The following is a 25,347-nucleotide window of genomic DNA, read 5'->3' as shown; positions in this document are numbered from 1 at the left end:
GTTTCTGCTTCTCGAATCTGAACTGGGAGCTGGTTCCACAAGAGAGGAGCTTGATAGATAAAGGCTCTGCCTCCCATTCTACCTTTGGAAATGATGGGAACCACAAGTAGGCCTGCATTCTGAGAGCGAAGTGGTCTACTGGGATGATATGGTGCTATGAGATCTTCTATATATGATGGAGCCTGACCATTCAGAGCTTTATATGTAAGAAGCAGGGTTTTAAATTCTGTTCTAGATTTAATGGGAAACCAATGGAGAGAAGCTAGTGAAGGTGAAATATGATCTCTCTTGCAAGTTCCAGTCAGTACTCTTGCTGCAGCATTTTGGATTAATTGCAGGCTCTTTAGGGAGTTACTGGGGCATCCTAAGAGTAGGGAATTATAGTAGTCTAAGCTAGATGTAACAAATGCATGTACCAGTTTTTCGGCACAGATTTTTGGGCCCAAATACTATGACTTCAGTTTTGTCTGAGTTTAGAAGTAAAAAATTGTGGGACATCCAGGCCTTTATGTCTTGTAGGCATGCTTGAAGCTTCATTAACTGATTATTTTCATCTGGTTCCATAGATAAATATAGCTGGGTATCATCAGCATAGCAGTGGAAATTTATGGAGTGTTTTCTAATTATGTTGCCTAAAGGAGACATATATAAAGTAAAAAGTATTGATCCTAACATAGAGCCTTGTGGAACTCCATAGCTAACCTTTGTGTGCATGGAGGATTCATCATTAACATGAGCAAATTGAAATCTATCAGACAGATAAGATTTAAACCAACCTAGTGCAGTTCCTTTAATCGCAATTTCATGTTTCAGTCTCTGTAATAAAATGTTATGATCAATGGTATCAAATGCAGCACTAAGATCTAACAGAACAAGTATAGAGATGAGTCCATTATCTGAGGCCATGAGAAGATCGTTGGTGACTTTTACCAGTTAACTAAACATTCCTGTTGATGTTCTCTCACAATAAAAGTATGGTGCCAGCCACGTAAAATCTAATCTCTTCTCATTGATATTTATGCTGTTCTTGATTGGAGAAAAGGTTTGGGAGCATTCTGACAGTTTATGAGATTTAATTAGCATAAGGAGGAATGTTAGGAGCAGAAAAAGACACAATGAGACCACTGATGGGCAGCAGCCAGGTCAAACTGCAGCACTCTAAACCATCCAGTTTACCTGCTGTGCAACTGAGCATGCATTGTGCACACGCACACCCACAATGTTCAATAAATATGTGTTTGACACATTGAAATAACAGCACTTTTATATATAGACTGGATCAGGCTTATTTTCTTTTGGAGTTATTTTAACCTGGCTGCAACTCAGACAAAATATTGTACTTTGCCTAAATTTGCAGATGCAGATTTATAACTCAAAATAAAAATATCTTATAAATGCTGATGGATAAAGCAGCTGTCATTATTTTAAGTGATTAAAATATATACCACCTTTTATATGCGGCAATCTTGTTTACCACAATAATTAATAATAATAAGTCTTTGTTTTTTAATTTATATTTTTTCTTCTTTTTATCTTCGCCATTTTATGTATATTACTGTTTTATACATTTTACATTACTGCGTGGCAATCTCATTTTCTGCATTTAAATATTTCAAATAGTGCTTTGTTGGTTGCATGACAATGTTCATATTGTTAAAAAACAAGAAAAAAAGGTACAGAGATGCGCGCTCTGAGAGGGAGGAGGACTTAAAGGAGAGGATTAAACTTTTTCCGGGTTAAGAGAAGACCGTCCGCCACTGTTATTGGAGCAGCCAATTAGCGATCACGTCAACACCGCAGCCCGGAAGAAGGATTTCAATTCGAAAAGAGCGCCTTGGTCAAAAGTAGAGACGTTGCCTGTAGGTAAGTCTTGTATTACTTCACTATACAGTATACGCGTTATTGAGAAATTTCACGTCGACACATATTGTTTCTCATACAAAGAAACTAACAATTACTGACTTATGTTATTAAAACTTTTTGAGGTATTGCTTATATCGCGTTTTTATAGTGACAGATTTAGCCAGTCGATTTTATGTAAGCTAGACATGCAAAGTTGTTTATTCAGAATAAACTCATACTCAAACTCTTTCAAATGTCAGCTTGACCTTATATTACACTTTTCAGTTTTATTCATATTCCTTTTTTTTTTAGTTCAAATTCCTTTTATTGTTATTGCAGTACAATGAAATTGTAGGCTGGTGTGAGCCTACAGTTTCATTCTTATGGCACATTAGTAAATCTGATCATGCAACTATAAAGTCAAAATCATATGACGATTTTTTTCACTGTTGTGAACCATTTACAATTTAAAGAAACAATAGGTTTCCGAGGCTCCGCTGGACAGAGGTTTTAGTCTTGTTAGCGTTTATGTGGAGGTAGACGTAGACCCAGACCCAGAAAAACCTAGTTCAGACTGAAGCCGATTTATGAAGATTCTATAATCCACAGTATCATAAGCAAATGTGTAATAAAGTAACACAAGACCAGAGTCCATAGCCATCATTATGTCACTTAAGATCTTAAGTAGAGCAGTCTCAGTTGAATGCATTTTGCAAAAACCTGACTGAAATTTATTAATAACTTTATTCTGCTCCATAAAAGTAGTCATCTGTCCTGCTACGACCTTTTCCAATATTTTTCACATAAAATGAAGCTTTGATATTGGCCTGTAAGGTCAGAAGGGTCAAGATTTGGAGATGCAGTATATTACATTACTACATTTAAGCATGGGCATAATGCATAAGTACATCTAGTAATAGACAACACAGAGCACGATCCTTGTAACTGTAGAAACTCTGTGTCTCCTGCCTGTATGCATGCATGGTTTCTTGTCGGTCTATACACTGTCAACGTTTTCTTCTTGTGCTGTGACATAAGATTTAAAGTCGTTTTTCACAATGTGAGAAAATGGATGTGTTGGCAGATCTACTTTATATACAGTAAAAAACAAAGAAGACAGGGGTTGAGTTTGGGTTAGTCACTGTCAAACACACAAAACACATACAGCATGTCCTGGCTTTTTAGACAAGCTCAGTGCACATTGTCTTAGCACATAGTTTTTCAGAACAAAAACTTTACTAATATTTCTATGGTCGAGTAAAGAAGCTTGAAACACCCACAAATTGAATCTAAATAGAGAGTGAAAGTGAGTTTTAATAAATTTTTTGTATACCAGAAACAAACTGCAAAATAGTGAAACTGTGAAATCTGAAAGGTGTAAATAGTATTTTGTTTTTTAAATATGCTTGAAAAAAAAAACAGTGACTCTCTTTTAAACAAATTTGAACAAGCTGTCAGTTCATACACACATGATATATGCTTTTTATTTATTGCAGAATTTATCTGGTATTCAGGCTTATCGCTTGTCTCTTTGCAGTGTCCTCCATGTCACTGTTACCATGAGTTTCTTCCCTGGTCCACGCAGCAGTATCCAGGAGCAGAGGGAGCGCTGGGAGAAAAAACGCAGCATAACAACCAGAGAATTGGTGCAAACAGAAGAACACTACTGCCAGCAGCTGGAGCTGGTCACCACTGTATGTATTGTAACATTTCTGAAAAGTGTAGGGCATCTACATTTTATGTCAACAAGACAAATCTCAGACATCTCAAAACATAGGCATTTGAAACCTTATTTCTCAGAAACAGCTTTATTGCCAAATAGGTTTTCACATACAAGGAATCTGTCTCAGTGAGTTTGTGCACACAGTAGAGAAATGCACAGAACACATGAAAGGACAGTGGTTGTTTCTGATAAAAGTAGACAGCAAAAAGGTACATTCTGAGACTAGGGCTGGGGATCGAACTTTGATACTTTTAGGGTCCAGAGCCCACTGCTTTAATCCTGTTGAGTAATGAAAGATTCCTTGTTGCTCGATAACTAAAAAATATGCATGCTCTTTGAGTAACAAGCAAATAAAGGCAGTTTATTATTGAAGAAGTAGAAACGTGTCTTCCATCAATTGGTGGTATGTGTTAATATAGAAAGCTTGTTCACTTATTGCTATGAACATGCTAAAACCAGTAGGTGTATCTATAGTAACTTTCCACCTAAGGTAATATTTAAAAACTGAGCAAGTTCTGGTGGTCTCTTGCTGTGAGAGACAGTAGCTCCTTGACCCCTTAACAGCCCCTCCCTCTGCAAGCAGGACCTGGTCAGCAGTCAATCTCATCAGAGGGAGGAGGGCAGAGGTTGAATGAGTAATAGTGACTGATTTCTATATTCATTCATTAATTTGTTCATTCTTTCCTTCTTTCATTTTTTAAAAACTTTGTTAAGTGATGTTAAGGCCATTTTTCATTTCATGTAGATTGCAAATTTGCATGCGTCCGTTTCTCAGGCAGATATTTATTAGTCCAACATTTAAAATGGCCACTTATATAACACTTTACAATGTTGACTCCCATTCAGCATTCAAACATACACTCACAAACCGATGGCATTTGCTGCCATGCAAGGTGCTCACCTGGCCCACCGCGTTCAGTGCCTTGCCCAAGGACAATTTGAAATGTAGCTGGGAATAGGGATTGGTCAACTGAGCTACAGCTAACCCATTTCCAAAAGAGGTCGGCTATATAGTGAACTTGTCTTCATGTACGGCGGGCACAGAGATCCTCTTTCTGGAAAATTCCTGAACGCATAGATGGTTGGGTTTTTAAGAGAAGGTGATTTGGTGTCAATGCCTCCAAGTCATTTGGATAATTTGAAGGTGTAGTTTTCGGCCAACTGTTGGTTGGCTTTGATGATGGCTTTAGCTTCACAGAGTAATGTCTGTATTAAACATCCACTTGATGCCACGGTGGTTAAGCGTATTTTCTATTTTGGACTTATTCATTCTTCTAGAAACTTTTTGAGGTCTCGGTCACTCCCAACAAAGTATGTTGTATTGACCATATTTCACCAACACTGCCACTTCAATGTGGACAGCTCGGATTGCCAGACATGTAATTATGACTACATATCTTTTTTTAATTTGTTCTTCCTCGTTTAATATTAAAAGGACCAAAGCAATCAGCACCTGTTCTGTTGTCTAACTAGCAAAATCAACTAATTGTTTTCACTGACTTTTACCAATCATAGCAGTACCCCATGCAAAAAATATCATACTTTACTAAACTAATTTTCTTCTTTGTGATTGTGAAGATGCAGATGTGAAATGAATGTCTTTCATTTACCAACAAAAATCACATTTAAAAACTAATCAAGACAATTCCTTAATGTAAGTGGGGGTAAACTACAGCACTGTTTACATGTTGTTGTTAAAAACACAAATTGTATCAATGAAACACTTTTACTTTTAACGTTGCATTCAGACCTTATTGGCACTGCTAAAAGTCTAGTACAAATCGGAGAATGACAGAGGTATGCTTGACTGTTTACATTACCAACTGTGTGCGTGTGTTACCTAAAACACATTAAAACAAGTTTCCTTTGATGTTTTTAATAATTACATAAATTACTTGCAAATATTTTTCAGTTGCTTCCGCAATGCCTAAAAACACTACAACATGTGTAACAATTCCTTTAGATGAGCTGCTGTAAAATCAGGCATTTAAGGCCAAAACCATCACAAAGTCTGCAAAATCCTGGAGGGACTGAATATTGTTTTAAATAAAAATATTGACTGAATGAAGGAAAAAAAAGATTTTCTTTTCAAACTCACCTGAGGCAAATGGTAAAATATAAGTAACAGTACTATAATAAAACATGCAAAGCACGCTCTTACTGTATTGTATGTATTAAAAGACTTTAAGTAGAATTCTAGGTTCTGTTTCTCTTTGTAGAGAGAACAGATTTTTCCACCCACTGCTGCAGCGTAATTTCTAAACAATTACTTACCCTCCACTTGTTCACTCCAATTAGGATTCATTTTAGACCTAATGCACATTCAATTTGCTAATCCCATTTTCACTTTAAATGAGTTGAGACTGGCACAGCTGTCTTTTCACTGTGTTGTAATACATCCCTCTGTACCTTATGCAATGCTATATAATGTTAACAGTCAGTGTTGGATATAAAACAAAGGAGTGCCAACCTATACATCCCCTTTGTTTGGTTAACGATCTTATAAGTTTTATATTTTCTTTCCATGTTGGGAGCGCAATTAAGAGTTGAGCACTTTGATATGCCATTCATCAAATGCATATCCAATCAGAACAGTTAAGTTCCAGTTTCATTTAAATGCTGAGAAATAATGTAATTCTCCTTCTGCTCTCACAGTACTTTGTGGAGATCTTAAAGGCCAAAGGAACCCTGAGGCAAGATGTTAGAGAAAGCATCTTCAGTTCCATTAAAGACATTCGTTCAGTAAACCAGTAAGTATCCTCTGAATAATTTAGAAAATATCTCTGCTGTGAAAATGATCACGGATGACTGTACATAAAGGTGAGGATTAGCAGTCTGTCCTTATATTTAAGTCAAGATAAGCTCTTATTTTGCTAAAGCAAGTCCTTATCTTGACAGTCAGCAGAAGGCAGTGAGATTCTGTTGCATACATTACTGCATATCAGTTGTAATTACTCCTTGTGATATCACAAGAAAAGAGCATTATTGTTTCTGTAGAAAAATCATTGTTATTGGCTGCCTGACATACTGCTGAAGATCTTGTGGGCAAGGTATTCAGTTGTTAGAGCAACATGTAATGATGCTTTTTGTACAAAGAATAGTGGATGACCCAAGCTCATAATTTAAAATTCTTTTTTCATACAGATTCTGTCTAAATTGTCTAAAGGTAAGGTAGATCTCTTTGCAGCTGCTATGTCCCATTGTCACTGGAGTAGCAGGCAGAGCAAAACGGTTTCTTGCCAAAATTCTATTGTGAGAATAGATTAAATTTGTGTAGTGCACAAGACCACAACAAATGCATAGGAATGTGGCCACCAGGCTAGAGACTACTCAAAGGTAATGCAAATTGACCTCTGACTTTGGTCAAGAGGAGTAAGAAAGGATCCCCTCCTTTTCCAGGAGGAGGGCTCTTGGAAGCTTTAACTTCAACAAATTTACATATGTCTCCTGAATGTGTGTGCATATTTTTACGCTGTAAAATAAATCGGATTGAGCTTTCTGGCATGTTTGAAAATCTTTTCAGGTAGCTGGCAGATCCTCACTTTTGGGGGTGTTTGTAGCTTAAATGCAAATGAGGTTAGATTCTCAATGCCTTTTTTCAAAACATCACAACCTACACCAACATTTATGTTGTTAACATGGTAACAGGGAAGGCTCACAGAACATCCAAAACACAGGATCAATAGCACCAGTTAGGAAGCATGATCATTCAATCTATGATGTAATATAAAAAAAAACTTTTGTTTCATCTTGTGGCAGTCAAGGCAACAGCAGAAACTTACATACTTTTTGTATGCAAGAGGAGGTTTGTAAATAATTTTGTGTGACTATTTTACAGATTGTGGTTGATCATGTGGCTAAAGGCAGAATTATAATTCTCCGTCCATACATGTAAACTTTGATGTGGAACTATGTAGAGAATGGAATTAAACATGGGTCTCAGAGGATCGCAGAGGCCCCGATGTGCACACCTCCCAAATCTCAACAATGTGGGCTGTTGTAGTGCTTAGATAATGAAATGGGGGACATTTGTGTAACTCACAACATGTCTGAAAAAATTTACATTACAATTACATAGTTTGTAACCATTTACAATATTTTCAATGGTGCAACAAGTGAATAGTAAAAACATTTTCAAAAGCACTTTTGAAATATAGGGCTCCAAAACTGTAGTTATGAGTCTGTACACAGCTCTGTACCAATGACATGTCACAGTGGTAAGTTCTCTGGGGAGGTGATGTGCTGTTCTCTATACAGGAGTATAAAACAGTAAAACAAACTTTCTTTCATCAACATTATATTTAAGATATTCAGCTAGAAAAAATGTCCCTTCATCATAAATTAGTTAGTTTTTAATTCAAGGGGGATGCAAACTTGCACTGATACATTTCATTGTTTTACTAAAACCTTTTTATAATTCTTGACCATTCTTATTACTATTAATGTAATAGCAGAGAGGGAGTGCTGATAACGTGATTAACAGGAATGCACAACTTGAAAGAGCTGTCAGTGGAGCATATCGTCCACAATGGAAATGAGGTGGGTCATAAAATGAATAGGTGTAGTCTGACAGGTCAGGCATGAAGTGACAAGAGTCATAGCACAATTCACTTTGTCACATTATACAGTTCAGGGAAAGCACAAATGCTGCACTCTTACTTATTTTGAGATTAGTGGTTATGTTTATTAATTAAAAACTGCATGGATGTAATATGGATCAACGTGACACACAGAATCTTAATGCTAATCTCTATTCTACTGTTGATGGCCAATTTCATTTCTGAGAAAAAGTAAAAAAAAAATCTAATCCATAATTTCATATTTATCATAATAATCTCTGGCAGTCGGGGAAAAAACCGAAGCAGTTTTCCTGCCCTTTACCCTTATTAGGACTCTCTTGGCTGCTTGTCCTGGTAATGAACAGAGGCTACCTTGGTGTGCAACTTAATTAAAATCTATTTAAATCAAATTCATTGGCAAAGTGCACTTTCTCATAGCATGTAGGAATAGAATAGAAGTCTCTGGGAACATCATTAGAGAGTAGACTCGGGCTGAATGTCTGGTTTGCCTCTGCCTTGTACCAGTTCTTTGTTCCTAAGTGAAGCAGGCCTGTTTTCACTACAAAGTGGCCCTGGGCACTCTGAAGGTAGACCTTCCATCTGGGTCCTAAAAACACATAAATTAGTAGAAGAAGCCTTAAAATGACAATAGATTTTTAAACATTTCATTACCAATCAAGCAGCCCACTGGTATTTGCTCAACATTTACACTAAGGTAGGTGATTCAGATGTGATTTTTGCCCTATTTGAAAACCTTCTTTGCACTGATGCAGACCCGTGGATCAGTGGATTCTCAGCCAGTATGCGCAACCACTAAGGAACACTAAAACAAGAGCTGGCAGCCTAATCTAACTCATGGTTTCTAAAAACTGCGATGGTTTTGGTGTTTTGTATCCAAAGCTTCTTTCATAAATGCCCTGGATTCCTGAAATTCCAATAAATTTATCCAGCGCCGGTGTATGGGGGTAGACCACAATGTTTAAATACACATCCAGTAATGCAAATCTCACCTTTTGTGAAACCTGTCAAACTGTGTTTTCAACTGCAGCATTTTCTTCTGCTTGTTCTGGTGCAGATTTCCTTACTACTGCCACTTTTGGTCAGGTTGCAGGGGGTACCTCAACAGAATAACAATAGAAAATAGGAAATTATTGTTCTCTAAACGTTAGACCCTTTAAATTAGTTTTAGCAGGCAGGTCACGTGTATGAAGCATCTCTGTTTTAGAACCTGCAGAATGAGGCATGGCATTGTCCTGATATATCCACAGACTCCCAGACTAAAAATGCGGACTTGATGGCAGCATGTGTTTCCGTTAAATCCCCAAATTATGCTGAGTTTAATGGGACCCTAACACATATAAAAGTCATCCATGCCATGGGCACTAATACACCCCCATACCATCACAGATGCTAGATTTTGCACCTTTTATACATAGTCTGAATGGTATTTATCTTTGCAAGGAGGACTTCTACTTTTCCTTTCAGCTGTTCCCTTTCAAGGGTCACCACAACAAATTATCTTCGTCCATTTTCTGCATCCTCTTCTCTCACAACAATTAACTTCATGTCCTCTCTCACTGCATCCATAAATCTCCCCTTGGTCTTGCTCTAGACCTCCTGCCTGGCAGCTCCAACCTCAGCATCCTTCTACCGATATATTCAGTGTCTCCTCTGATCATATCCAAACCACCTCAATCTGGCCTCTCTGACTTTAACCTCTGTAACTTTTCCACCTGGGTCCCTGTCATTCACGCACATGTACTCTGTCTTGCTGCGGCTTACCTTCATTACTCTGCTTTCCAGAGCAGACCTCCACCTGCTCCCTGCTCTCACTACATATCACAATGTCATCAAAGATCATGTCATGCAAACATCCTAGTCCACAGAGATTCCTGTCTAACCTAATCTGTCAGTCTGTCCATCACCAGAGCAAACAAGAAGGGGCTCAGAGCTGATTCTTGATGCCACTCCAGACTTCCTCATACAATACCACAGCTTCTCTCTCAGCACTCTGTCATACGCTTTCTCTAAATGTATTAAGACACAATGCAACTCCCTATGACCTTCTCTGTACTTCTCCATCAGCATCCTCAAAGCAAATACTGCAAGGAGGACTTGATGTCCATTTTTCCTAACACAAGCTGAAATGTGGGCTTATCTGACAGCAGAACATGTTTTCACTGTCTTTCACTCTGATATAAGCTTATGTCCAGCATAATCTGCACATGAATGATCATTATTGTGCGGTAAGCGTATTGCGTCACTTCCTACTTCTGCACACTCTTGGGTTTCTATTGAAGGACTGTTTTTTGATTAATTGCAGCTCTCATTTTACTTTAAGTGATTTCTTCTCACAACAATTAATACTTGAGTTGTGACATGCACCTGATATTACACAAGCACCTGCTCTTGAAAACATAACTAGCTAACGTTTACTAATTCCACACTTTACCTATTTTAGCTCTGTTAGCTTATCAGTTATCCGTTAGCAATGGCTTCTCTGTCTCCCTCTGTCTCTCCTTCTCTCACTTGCTCGGTCTGTCTCATGTTCAGTTTTTCCTCTGTCTCCTTTAGTGATAATGATATATGTAACAAGTGTAAGTTTTTTGCAGCTTTTGAGGCGAGGCTCACGCAATTGGAAGCGCGGCTCCGCACCATGGAAAATAATAAAGCTAGTCAGGCCCGGGTAGCTGGTGCGGGCCAACCTAGCGTAGCCCCTGTTAGCTGTCCCCTGAAGCCAGTCAGGCTGGATGACGATTCGTAAGAGTTCTAATGCTAAACAGGCGCCCAAGGTTCACCACCAGTCGGTTCACGTTTCTAATCACTTTTCCCCTCTCAGCAAAACACCATTGAGAAACCAAGTCTGGTCATTGGCAGCTCTATTGTAAGAAAACGTAAAGTTAGAAACTCCAGCGGCCATAGTCAAATGTCTACCTGGGGCCAGAGCGGGCGACATTGAATCATATTTAAAACTCCTGGCTAAAGATAAATATAAATACAGTAAGGACATTTCTCACAGTGCAGTTAATGACGTCCGATTACGCAAACCTGAGGTCACTAAAATGAACGTTGAATCAGTGTGTAACTTTGCCAAAACATTGTCGGACTCCATAGTTTTCTCTGGACCCCTGCCAAAACTGACCAGTGACAACATTTACAGCCGCATGTTGCGATTCAACCGATGGCTGTCTAGGTGGTGCCCAAACAAACAATGTGGGCTACAGTAGACTATTGGAAATGATTTTGGGCTGATTAGGAGAGATGACATCCATCTTACTTTAGATGGTGCAGTTTTCTTATCAAGAAATATGTCTGGTTTTATTAGACAACCAAAAGTATGACAATCCAGAGTCAAGCCTAGGATGCAGAGATCCAGTCCTAAACGCCTCTCTGTGGTATCCCTACAATCGTCACCCCCCCCACAAATCCTAAATACCTATAGAGACTGTCCTTGACCAACTAAATTACATAAACCAAAAATGACCACAAGAGGAGTTAATCATGATAACTTAATAAAAGTTAAGACTACTCCTCTTACAGAACAAATCCCCAAACTATTAAATGTACATTATTAAATATCAGATCTCTCTGTTCTAAATCTCTGTTAGTAAATGACTTAATAAGCGATCATCAATTCGATTTATTTTGTCTCACTGAAACTTGGTTGCAGCAGGAAGAATATGTCAATTTAAATGAGTCAAACCCCCGAAGTCATATTATTTATCATGTTCCTAGAAGCACAGGCCGAGGTCGAGGAGTAGCAGCAATTTTTCATTCAAGCTTACTAATAAACCCTAGACCTAAACATAGTTATAACTCATTTGAAAGCCTTACTCTTAGCCTTTCACATCCAAACTGAAAAAACTCAAAAACCACTATTATTTGTTATCGTGTACCATCCTCCAGTCCCTTAATCAGAGTTTTTGATTGAATTTCTGATTTTCTATCTGATTTAGTGCTTAGTACAGATAAAGCCATTGTAGTGGGTGACTTTAACATTCATATAGATGCTGACAGTAACTGCCTAAATGTTTTTTCCCAAAATGTAAATAAACCCACTCACTGTTTTAGTCACTCCTTAGACCTTGTTCTTACATACGGAATTGAAGCGGATAAATTACCAATATTTCCTCATTATTCTCTTCTGTCTGACCATTTTTTAATATGTACCACAGGCCTATAAGGTAGCTGTAATTAAACCACTATTTAAAAAAACCCTGTCTTGACCCAGGTGTTTTAGCCTTTTACATATCAATATCTAATCTCCCCTTCCCCAACAATCTTCTTTTGGCCTCAGATAATGGGGTTGTCTCTGTACTTGTTCTGTTACATCATAGTGCTGGATTTGATACCACTGATCACAACATTTTATTACAGGAACATGAAATTGGGATTAAAGGAACTGCACTACGTGCATAGCAGCTCCCCTACCGGTGAATGAGTGTATGTGATTGTGAGCGTGAATGGGTGAATAAGAAGCAGTGCAAAGCGCTTTGAGTGCCATTGGTAGAAAAGCGCTATATAAGTGCAGACCATTTACCATCCTCCATGCACACAAACGTTTACTATAGAGTGCCACAAGGCTCTGTGTTAGGACCAATACTTTTTACTTTATATATGTCTCCTTTAGGCAACATTATTAGAACACACAAATAATTTTTTTTATTATTTAAAACCTAAATTTCCTTGTCTGGCCTCGAATACTACTGCCAGGAACCTTGGAGTTATTTTTGACTAGGATTTGTTCTTTACCTCACATATAAAACAAATTTCTAGAACAACCTGATCATTGCCAAAATTAGGAACATCCTGTCTCAAAGTGATGCCGAAAAACTAGTCCATGCATTTGTTACTTCTAGTTTGGACAACTGTAATTCCCTACTTTCAGGATGCCACAGTAACTCCCTAAAGAGCCAGCAATTAATCCAAAATGCTGCAGCAAGAGTGCTGACTGGAACTAGCAAGAGAGATCATATTTCACCTTCACTAGCTTCTCTACATTGGCTTCCCATAAAATCTAGAATAGAATTTTAAACCCTGCTTCTTACATATAAAGCTCTGAACGGTCAGGCTCCATCTTATATAGAAGACCTCATAGCACCACATCATCCCAGTAGACCACCTCGATCTCAGAATGCAGCCCTACTTGTGGTTCCCAGAATTTCCAAGGGTAGAATGGGAGGCAGAGCCTTTAGCTATCAAGCTCCTCTCTTGTGGAACCAGCTCCTTGTTCAGATTCAGGAAGCAGACACCCTCTTTACTTTTAAATCTAGGCTTAAAACCTTCCTATTTGATAAAGTTTATAGTTAGTTATAGTTATGCTGCTATAGACTTAGACTGCTGGGGGACCCTTCCCCCAATGCACCGAGCTCCTTTCCTCCTCTTGTCCCTCTTTACTTTCCTCTGTGGCTTCATTCATCATAGTAGCAGCCCAGGTTCTCAGACCCACCTCCACCTTGAACTCCTCTGTCACACCTACAGCACACCTCACCACAGTCTTACAGCTCTCATGCATCTCTCCATCAGCATCCTCAAAGCAACTACTGTATCTGTTGTACTGTTTCTAGGCATGAAACCATACTGCTACTCACAAATGCTCACCTCTGCCCTTAGCCTAGCTTCCAATACTCTTTCAAAAATAATTAGATGGAGTCAAAAATAAAGTGAACTAGGATCTACCCCTAAACTGACTTTTTAGATTACTTAATTTATTTAAGGGGACAAGATGTGTTTGTGATTTTGTATCATACCTGAAAAAACACCCACCTTTCTTTGTCTAAAGTAGAACATATGTTTGAATATGAATCATTCAATATGCATTAAACTATAGCCGATTACCCAGTTGGCATTATAGCTGGCTTAAACCTTTAATATCCTACTGCTACTTAGCACACAATTTAGTATTGTGCAACTTTTTAGTTAAACCTTCAGCTCTTTAGAGTTTAAAATTGCACTTTTTGCACATTTTTTTTTTTAAATTTCATGTAATGTATGTTCTTAAATGAATCATGTCAAACTTTTATTTCTTTTTTTTAGATCTTTGCTGGTCCATTTGGAGAATGGCTACATCGGTAGAGGCTTTGATCAATTCTGTCCACATTTACATCTCTACAACACATATGTGGACAACATCTATAATGCCAGCAAAGTGCTCAGGGTAAGAATACAGTATTTCTACATGATTAGTGCATCTATGTGTTAGACTCTCCTTTTGCAACTGTGGTGCAGGAGGTAGGGCGGCCGTCCACCAATTCGGCAGTGTCCTTGAGCAAGACACTGAACCCCAACTTAGTTGTTCCCAGTTAGTGTTTTCCAGCTGCATAACAGCTCCCCCATTGGTTTGTGAGTGTGTGTGCGTTCTGTGAGTTTGAATGGGTTAATAAGAAGCAGTGTAAAGTGCTTTGAGTGCCAATAGGTAGAAAAGCGCTATATAAGTACAGAGCATTTACCAAGTGCAGTGCAGACCATATTACTTTGGACAAGGGCGGTCCCCCACTGAGTTCTGTCAGATGAATAAGCAGACTGCTCAATACGAATACTAAACTATCATTATTTTTTTGTATACACTAACTCAGGAGTCTACTACTACTAAAATCTACTCAGGAGAATTTCATTGATGATTTTGACCGCATTAAAAAATTCTAACAACAGAGAAATTAGAAATTAGAAAATATTTTTCAATAGAACCCGAGTAAGTAAAGAATATGAACAGAAAAGGCTCTGTTGTAATTCCACTTATCTTGTTTACAACCTATGTAGCAATTATGTCAAGTAATACAGACAATCTCTGGATGAGACCCACAATTGAGTGCTCAAAGCAAACCAAAGATTTAGATAAATATGTTTTACAGGCTTAATTACAAACTTGCACAAAGTTTAGAAATTAATGAGAATCATGAGATATGTATATCATTCAATTAAATTCAGTTCAACTTTATTTATATAGTGCCAATTCACAACAAAGTCTTCTAACGGGCACTTTACAGAATAAAGTCAAGATTAATTATTAATAAAAAAATAAATTATAGATATACTTTTAATTTGTTAAACGGATAATTCAAAATGCAATAAGAATATTCCTTTTCGTGTTTTAATTTTATATTTACTCTATCTTGAAATATCTTGATGGTGCAATATGAAATTTAACTGTATCAGGATTTGAGATTTTTGTCATATTTCACAGCTGTAGTTTATGGAAACAGATTCATTTACAGCAGAATCGGCAGCAACGCTACAATCACTTTATGACAGGCATTTTACTGCATGTATGTAGTTACAACTAAAATACATACACTATATCACTAGCGATGAAACCTGGAATTAAATGAGCCTAGGGCAAAATTATTAAAGATAGTAGAATAACTACGCCACATTGTTCTTGGATACCCTCTGAACAGCATTTGTATAATTTTAGGTATAATTTTAGCCCATTATTTATGGCATAAGCATTCCAAGTCTTTGAGATTGCTTGGGTATCTGGCGTTTTCTTAAAATCCATCCACAGGTTTTGAATGATCCACTTGCATGTTTGTTAATCTCTCTCTAAGAAGGGCAGGTCTGATGGTATTGAAGGCAGCAGAGAAATAAAAAAATGTATCAAGGGTTGCATTGAATCAGGTGGATAATGTCATCATGCACTCTATGTTGAGGATGGTAGGCAAACTGTAGGGGGTGATGTGAGGTTGGACACTAGAGCATTCTACCTTTCGTACAGGAACCAAGATGCAGGCTTGCAAGTTGAAGATGTGTATATTCACACTAAGTAGTTGGGTGGGTTGAGGTTTTGTCCTTGTAAAATGGCACGGGGTCAGCAATGTCATCGTGCCAGAGCTCACCAAAATGGCGCTTTTATTGCTCTAAGAGAGAACAGTTTGTGACTGTATGCAGCTCAATTCAAGCCTCTCATTTATCAGTAGCCCCAGAACCTTTTACCAAAATTTAAATATTAAAGTAAGGACGAAAGAAATCATAGTATCAAACGCTAGACTTCTCCTAGACATGAGCCATCTATATGATGAACGTGTTAGGAATCTTAAAACTCAACCACTCTTGTAAACCATTAACACAATCGTGTGGAAAATTCCAATCCCGGTCACATGTCTAAGTGTTCTTGAGAAAGACACTGAACCCCAACTTAGTTGCTCTAGCTGAGTGTTGCCCAGCTGCATAGCAGCTCCCTCATCTGTGTGTGAGTGTGAATGGGTGAATGAGAAGCAGTACAGGCCATTTACCATTTAAATACACTTCCATTATACTGAACAGCCCAAAAAAACCCTTATTTCCTCATAGAAAATATCACTGATCTTAATGCCATAGTGTGTTATTTATATTTGTTTTTATGGCTCTAAAATTTACTTCACATTGTCTTCTGTGTTGTCTTAGATTCAGCTGAAGAAAAACAAGGCCTTCAGACGCTTTAAGAAACTTCAGGAAACCCGTTCGGAGTTCAACAACAATATGCTTGAGGACTTACTTCAACTTCCTATTCAGCGAATTCATCAGTAAGCCTGTCTTCTGTCTGTTTTTAATGAAAAACTAGATGATAGTAGGGGTGACCTTAAATTGTCAGTTTCCTCAGGCTGCATAAACTTAGCATAGAGGTTACATAGGTTGAGCATGTTATGAGTTAGATCAACTGTGAAATACTGCACTATTGTAAAATATTTGTAGGTGTGACTGTCTGTAGTCATGTATACTGAATTTCAGGTAGATGATGCACAATGTGGGTTTGCGGTCAGACACAAAGAGCACTACTGGGTTCCAGGTTAATTTTTATTAAGACTTTGTTGCTTGCAGGGGGCTAACAGGTTGTAGGTTTAAACACTGAATGGTGGTGACTGTTGGTGTTACTTGAATTATGGATTGCGTCGTTCCTTAAGACAGATTATAAAAAAAAAAGTAATACAAAAAATGGGTCTCCAAATATACCTGAGTGGGCCACCAGTATATGTGGGAAACACCAACTCATTACTCATGTGGGTTGAACAATGTTGTTCACAAACTGAGGTGGGCAATATGGCCCAAACATAATATCACAAAAATAAAACAATTTTTCACAATAAACAGAATATGACATTTTGGTGGTGGAGTAGTAAGAGTGTGGAGTTTGCACGTTCTCCTCGGGTACTTCTGCTTCCAGCCACATTCCAAAGACATGCATGTTCATTGTTGACTCTAAATTCCCTGTAGGTGTGGTTGTGTGTGTAAATGGTTGTTTGTCTGTGTATTTCTCTTTGTGTTGGCCATGAGATAGCATAGCGACCTAGTTGACCCTGCCTATCACCCAGTGACAGCTGGGATAAACTGCAGCTGAACACTGAACAACATAAGTGGTTAACATAATCTCTCCCCCTTGACCTGTCTTCCTGGCTCCCTTTGCTGTAGCATTTGTGTTGTACCTTGTCAATCTGTAGTTGTGATAGCAGGTGCTTCTTGCCGATACACTTTAACACGTTATTACTTCTATGTAGCCACAACTAAACCCATTACTGAAACCCAGTATTGAATTAGTGCTGGGGGTAAATTATTAAAGAAAAAAACAGTCAATAAGCTTCAATTTTATCTTTATTGGAAAATTAAGAAATTACATTTCCAACAATTCCTTGGGTACCCTCTCAAAAACATTTGTATCCTGGTGTTGTCTTCTTCTTTTCCTTTCGGCTGTTCCCTTTCTGGGGTCACCACAGTGAATCATGTGTCTCCATCCTGTCCTCTGCATCCTCTTCTCTCACACCAACTAACTTCATCTCTTCTCTCACTACATCCATAAACCTCCTGTTTGGTCTTCCTCTAGACCTCCTGCCTAGCAGTTCCAACCTCAGCATCCTTCTACTGATATATTCACAGTCTCTCCTCTGGACATGTCCAAACCACCTCAATCTGGCCTCTCTGACTTTATCTCCAAAACATCTAACATGAGCTGTCCCTCTGATCCTGTCCATCCGCGTCACTCCCAAAGAGAACCTCAACATCTTAAGCTCTGCTACCTCCAGGTCTGCCTCTTGTCTTTTCTTCAGTGCTACTGTCTCTAAGCCGAACAACATCTCTGGTCTCACCATCATCTTGAACATCTTGCACTCGCCTCTTCACCTCTTTTCCACACTCTCCGTTGCTCTGAACTGTTGACCCTAAGTACTGTAAAGACTGTAAAGTCCTGTACCTCTGTTCCCTGAAACCACACCGATCCACCTGGGTCCCTCTCATTCACACACATGTACTCTGTCTTGCTCCGGCTTACCTTCAATCCTCTGTTTTCCAGAGCAGACCTCCACCTCTCTAGGTTTTCTTCCAATTGCTCCCTGCTCTCACTACAAATCACAATGTCATCTGCAAACATCATAGTCCACGGAGATTCCTGTCTAACATCCTCTGTCAGCCTGTCCATCACCAGAGCAAACAAGAAGGGGCTCAGAGCCGATCCTTGATGCAGACCCACCTCCACCTTGAACTCCTCTGTCACATGTACAGCACACCTCACACCACAGTCTTACAGCTTTTATACATGTCCCGGACCACTCTAACATACTTCTCTGCCACTCCAGACGTCCTCATACAATACCACAGCTCCTCTCTTGGCACCCTGTCATACGCTTTCTCTAAATCTACGAAGACACAATGCAACTCCCTATGACCTTCTTTGTACTTCTCCATCAGCATCCTCAAAGCAAATACTGCATCTGTTGTACTCTTTCTAGGCATGAAACCATATTGCTGTTCACAAATGCTCACCTCTGCCCTCAGCCTAGCTTCCACTACTCTTTCCCACAACTTCATTGTGTGGCTCATCAGCTTTTTTTTCTCTGTAGTTGCCATAGCTCTGCACATCTCCCTTGTTCTTAAAAATTGGCACCAGTATACTTCTCCTCCATTCCTCGGGCATCCTCTCACTTTCCAAGATCTTGTTAAACAAAATTGTCAGAAACTCTACTGCCACCTCTCCTAGAAACGTCCATACCTCCACAGGTATGTCATCAGGACCAACTGCCTTTCCATTCTTCATCTTCTTCAACGTCCTCCTCACTTCACTCTTACTAATCTTTGCTACTTCCTGCTCCCCACCAGTCACCTCTTCTACTCTTCGATCCCTTTCATTTTCCTCATTCATGAACTCTTCAAAGTTCTCCTTCCATGTTCCGATCACACTCCTGGCACCTGTCAATACATTTCCATCCTTATCTTTAATCACCCTAACCTGCTGCACATCCTTTCCATCTCTATCTCTTTGTCTGGCCAACCTGTACAAATCCACCTCTCCCTCTTTAGTGTCCAGCCTAGCATACAAGTCCTCATATGCTCTTTGTTTGGCCTTTGCCACCTCTATCTTCACCTTACGCTGTATCTCCCTGTACTCCTGTCTACTCTCTTCAGTCCTCTCAGTGTCCCACTTCTTCTTAGCTAACCTCTTTCTCTGTATAAACTCCTTCCACCACCAAGTCCCCTTGTCCTTGTCCCCTTGTCTTTCCAGATGACACACCGAGTACCCTCCTACCTGTCTCCCTGATCAAATTAGCTGTAGTGGTCCAAGTCATCTGAAAGCACTTCCTGACCACCCAGAGTCCGTCTCAGCTCCTCCCTGAAAACTACAGAACATTCTTCCCTTTTCAACTTCCACCACTTCGTCCTCTGCTCTGCCTTTGTCTTCTTCATTTTCCTGACCACCAGCATCATTTTACACACCACCATCCTGTGTTGTCTGGCTACACTCTCCCCTACCAATACTTTGCAGTCACTGATATCTTTCAGATTACAACATCTACACAAGATGTAGTCCATTTATATGTAACCCTATGTTCCTGCCTCTTCTGGAAGAAAGTGTTCACTACAGCCATTTCCATCTTCTTTGCAAAGTCTACCACCATCTGTCCTTCTAGATTCCTGTCCTGAAGACCAAACCTGCCCATCACATTCTCATCACCTCTGTTCCCTTCACCTACATGCCTATTGAAATCTGCACCAATCACCACTCTCTCACATCTGGGGATGCTATGCATCACTTCATCTAACTCGCTCCAGAATTTCTCCTTCTCTTCTAACTCACATCCTACCTGTGGGGCATAACCTCTAACAACACTGAACATCACACCTTCATTTTCCAGCTTCAGACTCATCACCCTGTCTGATACTCTTTTCACCTCTTGAACATTCCTCACAAACTCCAATTTCCGAATAACTCCTGCTCTATTTCTCTTTCTATCTGACCTATGGTAGAACAACTTGAACCCTGCTTCTAAGCTTCTAGCCTTGCTACCTTTCCACCTGGTCTCCTGGACACACAGTATGTCCACTTTCCTTCTCTGCATCATGTCATTTAACTCTCCAGCCTTCCCTGTCATAGTCCCAACATTCAAAGTCCCTACTGTCAGTCCTACATTCTTAGCTTTTCTCTTCTCCTTCTGCCTACGAACACACCTTCCTCCTTTCCTTCTTCGTCTTCGACCAACAGTAGTCCAGTTTCCACTGGTACCCTTTAGGTCAACAGCACCGGTGGCGGTCGTTGTTAACCCGGGCCCCGACCGATCCGTTATGGAAGTCATTGTTACAATTTGGCATGTGTTTTACATCGGATGCCCTTCCTAACACAACAAGAACACACTGGCTTGTTCCCCCTTGCGGTAGCATTATAAGTATAACTAACTATATGCTTTATTAAAAAGGAAGTTTTTAACCCTAGACTTAAAAGTACAGAGGGTGTCGGCTTCCCGAATCTGAACTGGGAGCTGGTTCCACAGAAGAGGAGCTTGATAGCTAAAGGCTCTACCTCCTATTCTACCTTTGGAAATTCTGGGAACCACAAGTAGGCCTGCATTCTGAGATCGAAGTGGTCTACTGGGATGATATGGTACTATGAGGTCTTCTATATATGATGGAGCCTGACCATTCAGAGCTTTATATGTAAGAAGCAGGGTTTTAAATTATATTCTAGATTTAATAGGAAGCCAATGGAGAGAGGCTAGTGAAGGTGAAATATGATCTCTCTCTTGCTAATTCCAGTCAGCACTCTTGCTACAGCATTTTGGATTAATTGCAGGCTCTTTAGTGAGTTACTGGGGCGTCCTGAAAGTAAGGAATTACAGTAGTCCAACCTAGAGGTAACAAATGCATGGACTAGTTTTTCAGCATCACTTTGAGACAGGATGCTCCTAATTTTGGCAATGTTCCGTAGGTGGAAGAAGGCTGCTCTACAGATTTGTTTTATATATGAGGTAAAGGACAAATCCTGGTCAAAAATAACTCCAAGGTTCCTCTCAGTAGTATTGGAGGCCACACTTATGCCATCTAGAGTAACAATACGGTTGGACATCATATTTCTGAGATTTGGACATTATATTTCTGAGATTTTTCTGAGAATTGTGGGGTATCCAGGCCATTATGTCTTGTAGGCATGGTCGAAGCTTTGTCAACTGATTATTTTTATCTGGCTCTATGGATAAATATAGCTGGGTATCATCAGCATAGCAGTGGAAATTTATGGAGTGCTTTCTAATAATGTTGCCTAAAGGAGACATATGTAAAGTAAAAAGTATTGGTCCTAACACAGAGCCTTGTGGAACTCCATAGCTAACCTTTGTGTCCATGGCAGATTCATCATTAACATGAACAAATTCAAGTCTATCAGATAGATACAATTTAAACTAAGCTAGTTCAGTTCCTTTAATCCCAATTTTATGTTCCAGTCTCTGTAATAAAATGTTGTGATCAATGGTATGAAACGCTGCACTAAGATCTAACAGAACAAGTATAGAGATGAGTCCATTATCTGAGGCCATGAGAAAATCGTTGGTGACTTTTACCAGTGCTGTTTCTGTATTATGATGAACTCTAAATCCTGACTGAAAGTCTTCATACAAATTATTCCTGTAAAGGTTGTCACATAATTGTTTTGCAGGTACTTTTTCAATTATTTTAGAAATAAAGGGGAGATTAGATATTGTTCTGTAATTGGCTAAAACACCTGGATCAAGAAAGGGGTTTTTTAAGTAGTGGTTTAATTACAGCTACCTTATAGGCCTGTGGTACATAGCCTGCTTCTAAAGATAGATTGATGATATCTAATACGAACGTATCTATTAAGGATAAATCTTCCTTGAGCAGTTTAGTTGGAATAGGGTCTAGCAGACAGGTTGTTGGGTTAGATGAGGTAATAATTAAAGTTAGCTCAGTGAGCTTTATGGTTAAAAGGCATTCTAATGGCCTTAGTGATGATTCTAGCACTGATGTACATGAAGATCTATCTGTAGTACTTGGTGGGAGGATCTGGTGAGTTCTTTCTCTAATACCTACAATTTTATTTATAAAGAAAGTCATGAAGTCATTGCTGCTCAGAGTTAAGGGAAAACTAGGCTCAACAGAAGTATGGCTCTTAGTCATCCTGTCTACAGTGCTGAACAGAAACCGGGGGTTGTTCTTGTTTCTTCTATTAATGATGAATAATATGCTGTTCTGGCCTCACAGAGAGCTTTTTTGTACATTTTTAAACTATTTTTTTCAGGCTAAATGAGATTCTTCTAAAGTTCTGGAAAGCCACTTCCTTTCTAACTTTTGTGTTGTTTGTTTTCTAAGTTGCGTTTTTGGGAGCTATACCATGAAAATCGCCTCTTCTGGTTTATTGCTTTATTTTTCAGAGGGGCAACACTATCGATTAGTAAGGCTGCAGAATTGTCAACAAGACAATCTACTTATGCAGGAGAACATTAAGGTGGCTACTTTTCATTGTATCGACAAATGGTGAAGCAAATGATGAAAGAATAATTTCTTTAAATTTGTTGACAGCTTTTTTCACTTAAGAATTTGCTATGGTGTAATTTTTCCCTAACTGTTGTATAGTCCGTTATTGTAAATTCAAATGTTATTTAAAAAATAGTCAGACAGAAGAGAGTTGTGCGGAAATATTGTTAAATTATCTGCTTCAATTCCATACGTAAGAAAAAGGTCTAGGTTGTGACTAAAACAGTGAGTGGGTTCATTTACATTTTGGGAAAAACATTTAAATCTAATAATGAATTAAACGCAGTGCTCAGGCAGTTACTGTCAGCATCTACATGAATGTTAAAGTCACCCACTACAATGGCTTTATCTGTACTAAGCACTAAATCAGATAGAAAATCAGAAAATTCAATCAAAAACTCTGAATAAGGGACTGGAGGACGGTACATGATAACAAATAATAGTGTTTTTTGAGTTTTCCAGTGTGTGTTTGAAAGGCTAAGAGTAAGGCTCTCAAATGAGTTCTAACTATGTTTAGGTCTAGGATTTATTAGTAAGCTTGAGTGAAAAATTGCTGCTACTCCTCCACCTCAGCCTGTGCTTCTAGGAACATGATATTTAATATGACTTGAGGGGGACTCATTTAGACTGACATATTCTTTCTGCTGCAACCAAGTTTTAGTAAGACAAAATAAATCGAATTGATGATCGCTTATTAAGTCATTTACTAACAGAGATTTAGAAGAGAGAGATCGGATATTTAATAATCCACATTTAATAGTTTTGGGGTTTTGTTCTGTAAGAGGAGTAGTCTTAACTTTTATTAAGTTATCATGATTAACTCCTCTTATTGTCGTTTTTAGTTTATGTAATTTAGTTGGTCGGGGAACAGACACAGTCTCTATAGGTATGCGGGAGTTGTGGGGGGGTGACGGTTGTAAGGACATTGCAGAGAGGCGTGTAGGACTGGATCTCTGCATCCTAGGCTCAACTATAGATTGTCATACTTTTGGTTGTCTAATATTACCAGCCATATTTCTTGATAAGAAAGCTGCACCATCTAAAGTAGGATGGATGTCATCTATCCTAATCAGCCAGAAATTGTTTCCAATAGTCTATGTAGCCCACATCGTTTGCTGGGCACCACCTAGACAGCCACTGATTGAATGGCAACTTTCTTTCAGGTGTGATAAAAGAGTATTAGCGAGAATGAATGGAAACATGTTCAACGCAGTTTTGAGACCAGCAATGTACAGCTTAATACAATATACAGTGGCACTGAGACAGGAGGCAGAGCTGGACGTAGCAGAGCTTAAGATGTTGAGGTTCTTTTTGGGAGTGACGAGGATAGACATAATCAGGAATAAGTACATCAGAGGGATAGCTCATGTTAGATGTTTTGGAGATAAAGTCAGAGAGGCCAGATTGAGGTGGTTTGGACATGTTCAGAGGAGAGACTGTGAATATATCGCTAGAAGAAGATTGGAGATTTATGGATGTAGTGAGAGAGGACATGAAGTTAGTTGGTGTGAGAGAACAGGATAGGGTTAGATTGAGGCAGATGGTTTGCTGTGGTGAAAGGGAACAGCTGAAAGGGAAAGAAGCTGCTAAGAAGGGACTGTATTACCTGTATTGGGTTTTTGTTTAAAAAAAAAGATTTTATGCAGATTGTGTTTGGGTCATGTCTAAGCTTTTGAACTGGAGAAAACATCTTAATTAATCAATAACAACATTTATATTAATTGAAAAGTACTTTTGTGTTATTTTTTCAACTAATAAATGTTCACATTATTAAAAAACACAGCAGGCCTTGTTTTGATTATGTAAAAGGTAAATGTTCTGCACTTATATAGCGCTTTTCTACCTATTGGCAGTCAAAGCGCTTTACACTGCTTCTTATTCATCAGCTGGCCAACACTCACTGGGAGCAATTAAGTTGGGGTGTCTTGCTAAAGACCAGACCAGAGAAGCTGGGGATCGAACCAACAACTGCTAAATTGGTGGACACCCGCTCTACCTTCCTGCGCCAGTCTCCCCATGTCACCTTTTTATTAATTTTCACTCAGAGAGAAAGAGCAAAGACAAATAATTTTTTTTACATAGCTTTCCGCAAAGGAAGGTGCGGAAGAGTTTTTTGAATATTGGGAGTGAGTTTGCTGAGTTGTGTCTGAGTTTTTTATCTCGTTCCACCATCGTGGCATCATTGAGCTGAAGAGTTTTACTTGATGTCTTCTTTGGGGTGCTGGGACCACCAGACGTTGTTCATTGGCAGACCACAGCAGAGTGGAGGGATTTTAGACCTGAATGAGGGAGTTGAGGTAAGCAGAAGCTGTTAAGTTGACCACCCTGAATGCAAGAGACAGCTTTGAACATGATGCGAGCAGCTAAAGGAAGCCAGTGTATATATCTAAATAGTGATGTGACATGAGTCCTTTTTGGCTGATTAAAAATGAGGCATGCTGCCGCATTTTGGATCATCTGCAGAGTTTGATTGTGCATACAGTTAATGCCATTTAAAGA

The 25,347-nt window shown here is 39.0% G+C and overlaps 1 protein-coding gene across 2 annotated transcripts in view; it reads left to right on the top strand.

The window, feature by feature from the left end:
- Positions 1 to 1,765: 1,765 nt before the first annotated feature.
- Positions 1,766 to 25,347, top strand: part of arhgef39 (Rho guanine nucleotide exchange factor (GEF) 39) — a 66,944-nt gene continuing 43,362 nt past the window's right edge. For both annotated transcript variants that reach the window (XM_067491024.1, XM_067491025.1), the window contains exons 1-5: positions 1,766 to 1,863; positions 3,380 to 3,536; positions 6,221 to 6,315; positions 14,161 to 14,281; positions 16,507 to 16,625. In XM_067491024.1, the coding sequence (XP_067347125.1) occupies positions 3,402 to 3,536; positions 6,221 to 6,315; positions 14,161 to 14,281; positions 16,507 to 16,625 (470 nt within the window). In that variant the 5' untranslated portion in view covers positions 1,766 to 1,863; positions 3,380 to 3,401. The remainder of the gene's footprint in view (positions 1,864 to 3,379; positions 3,537 to 6,220; positions 6,316 to 14,160; positions 14,282 to 16,506; positions 16,626 to 25,347) is intronic.

The sequence above is a fragment of the Channa argus genome, chromosome 21 (genome assembly GCF_033026475.1).
Source record: "Channa argus isolate prfri chromosome 21, Channa argus male v1.0, whole genome shotgun sequence".
NCBI lineage: Eukaryota > Metazoa > Chordata > Actinopteri > Anabantiformes > Channidae > Channa > Channa argus.
The sequence above is the reverse complement of the archived record's forward strand: the minus strand, read 5'-3'. Positions and strand labels throughout refer to the sequence as shown.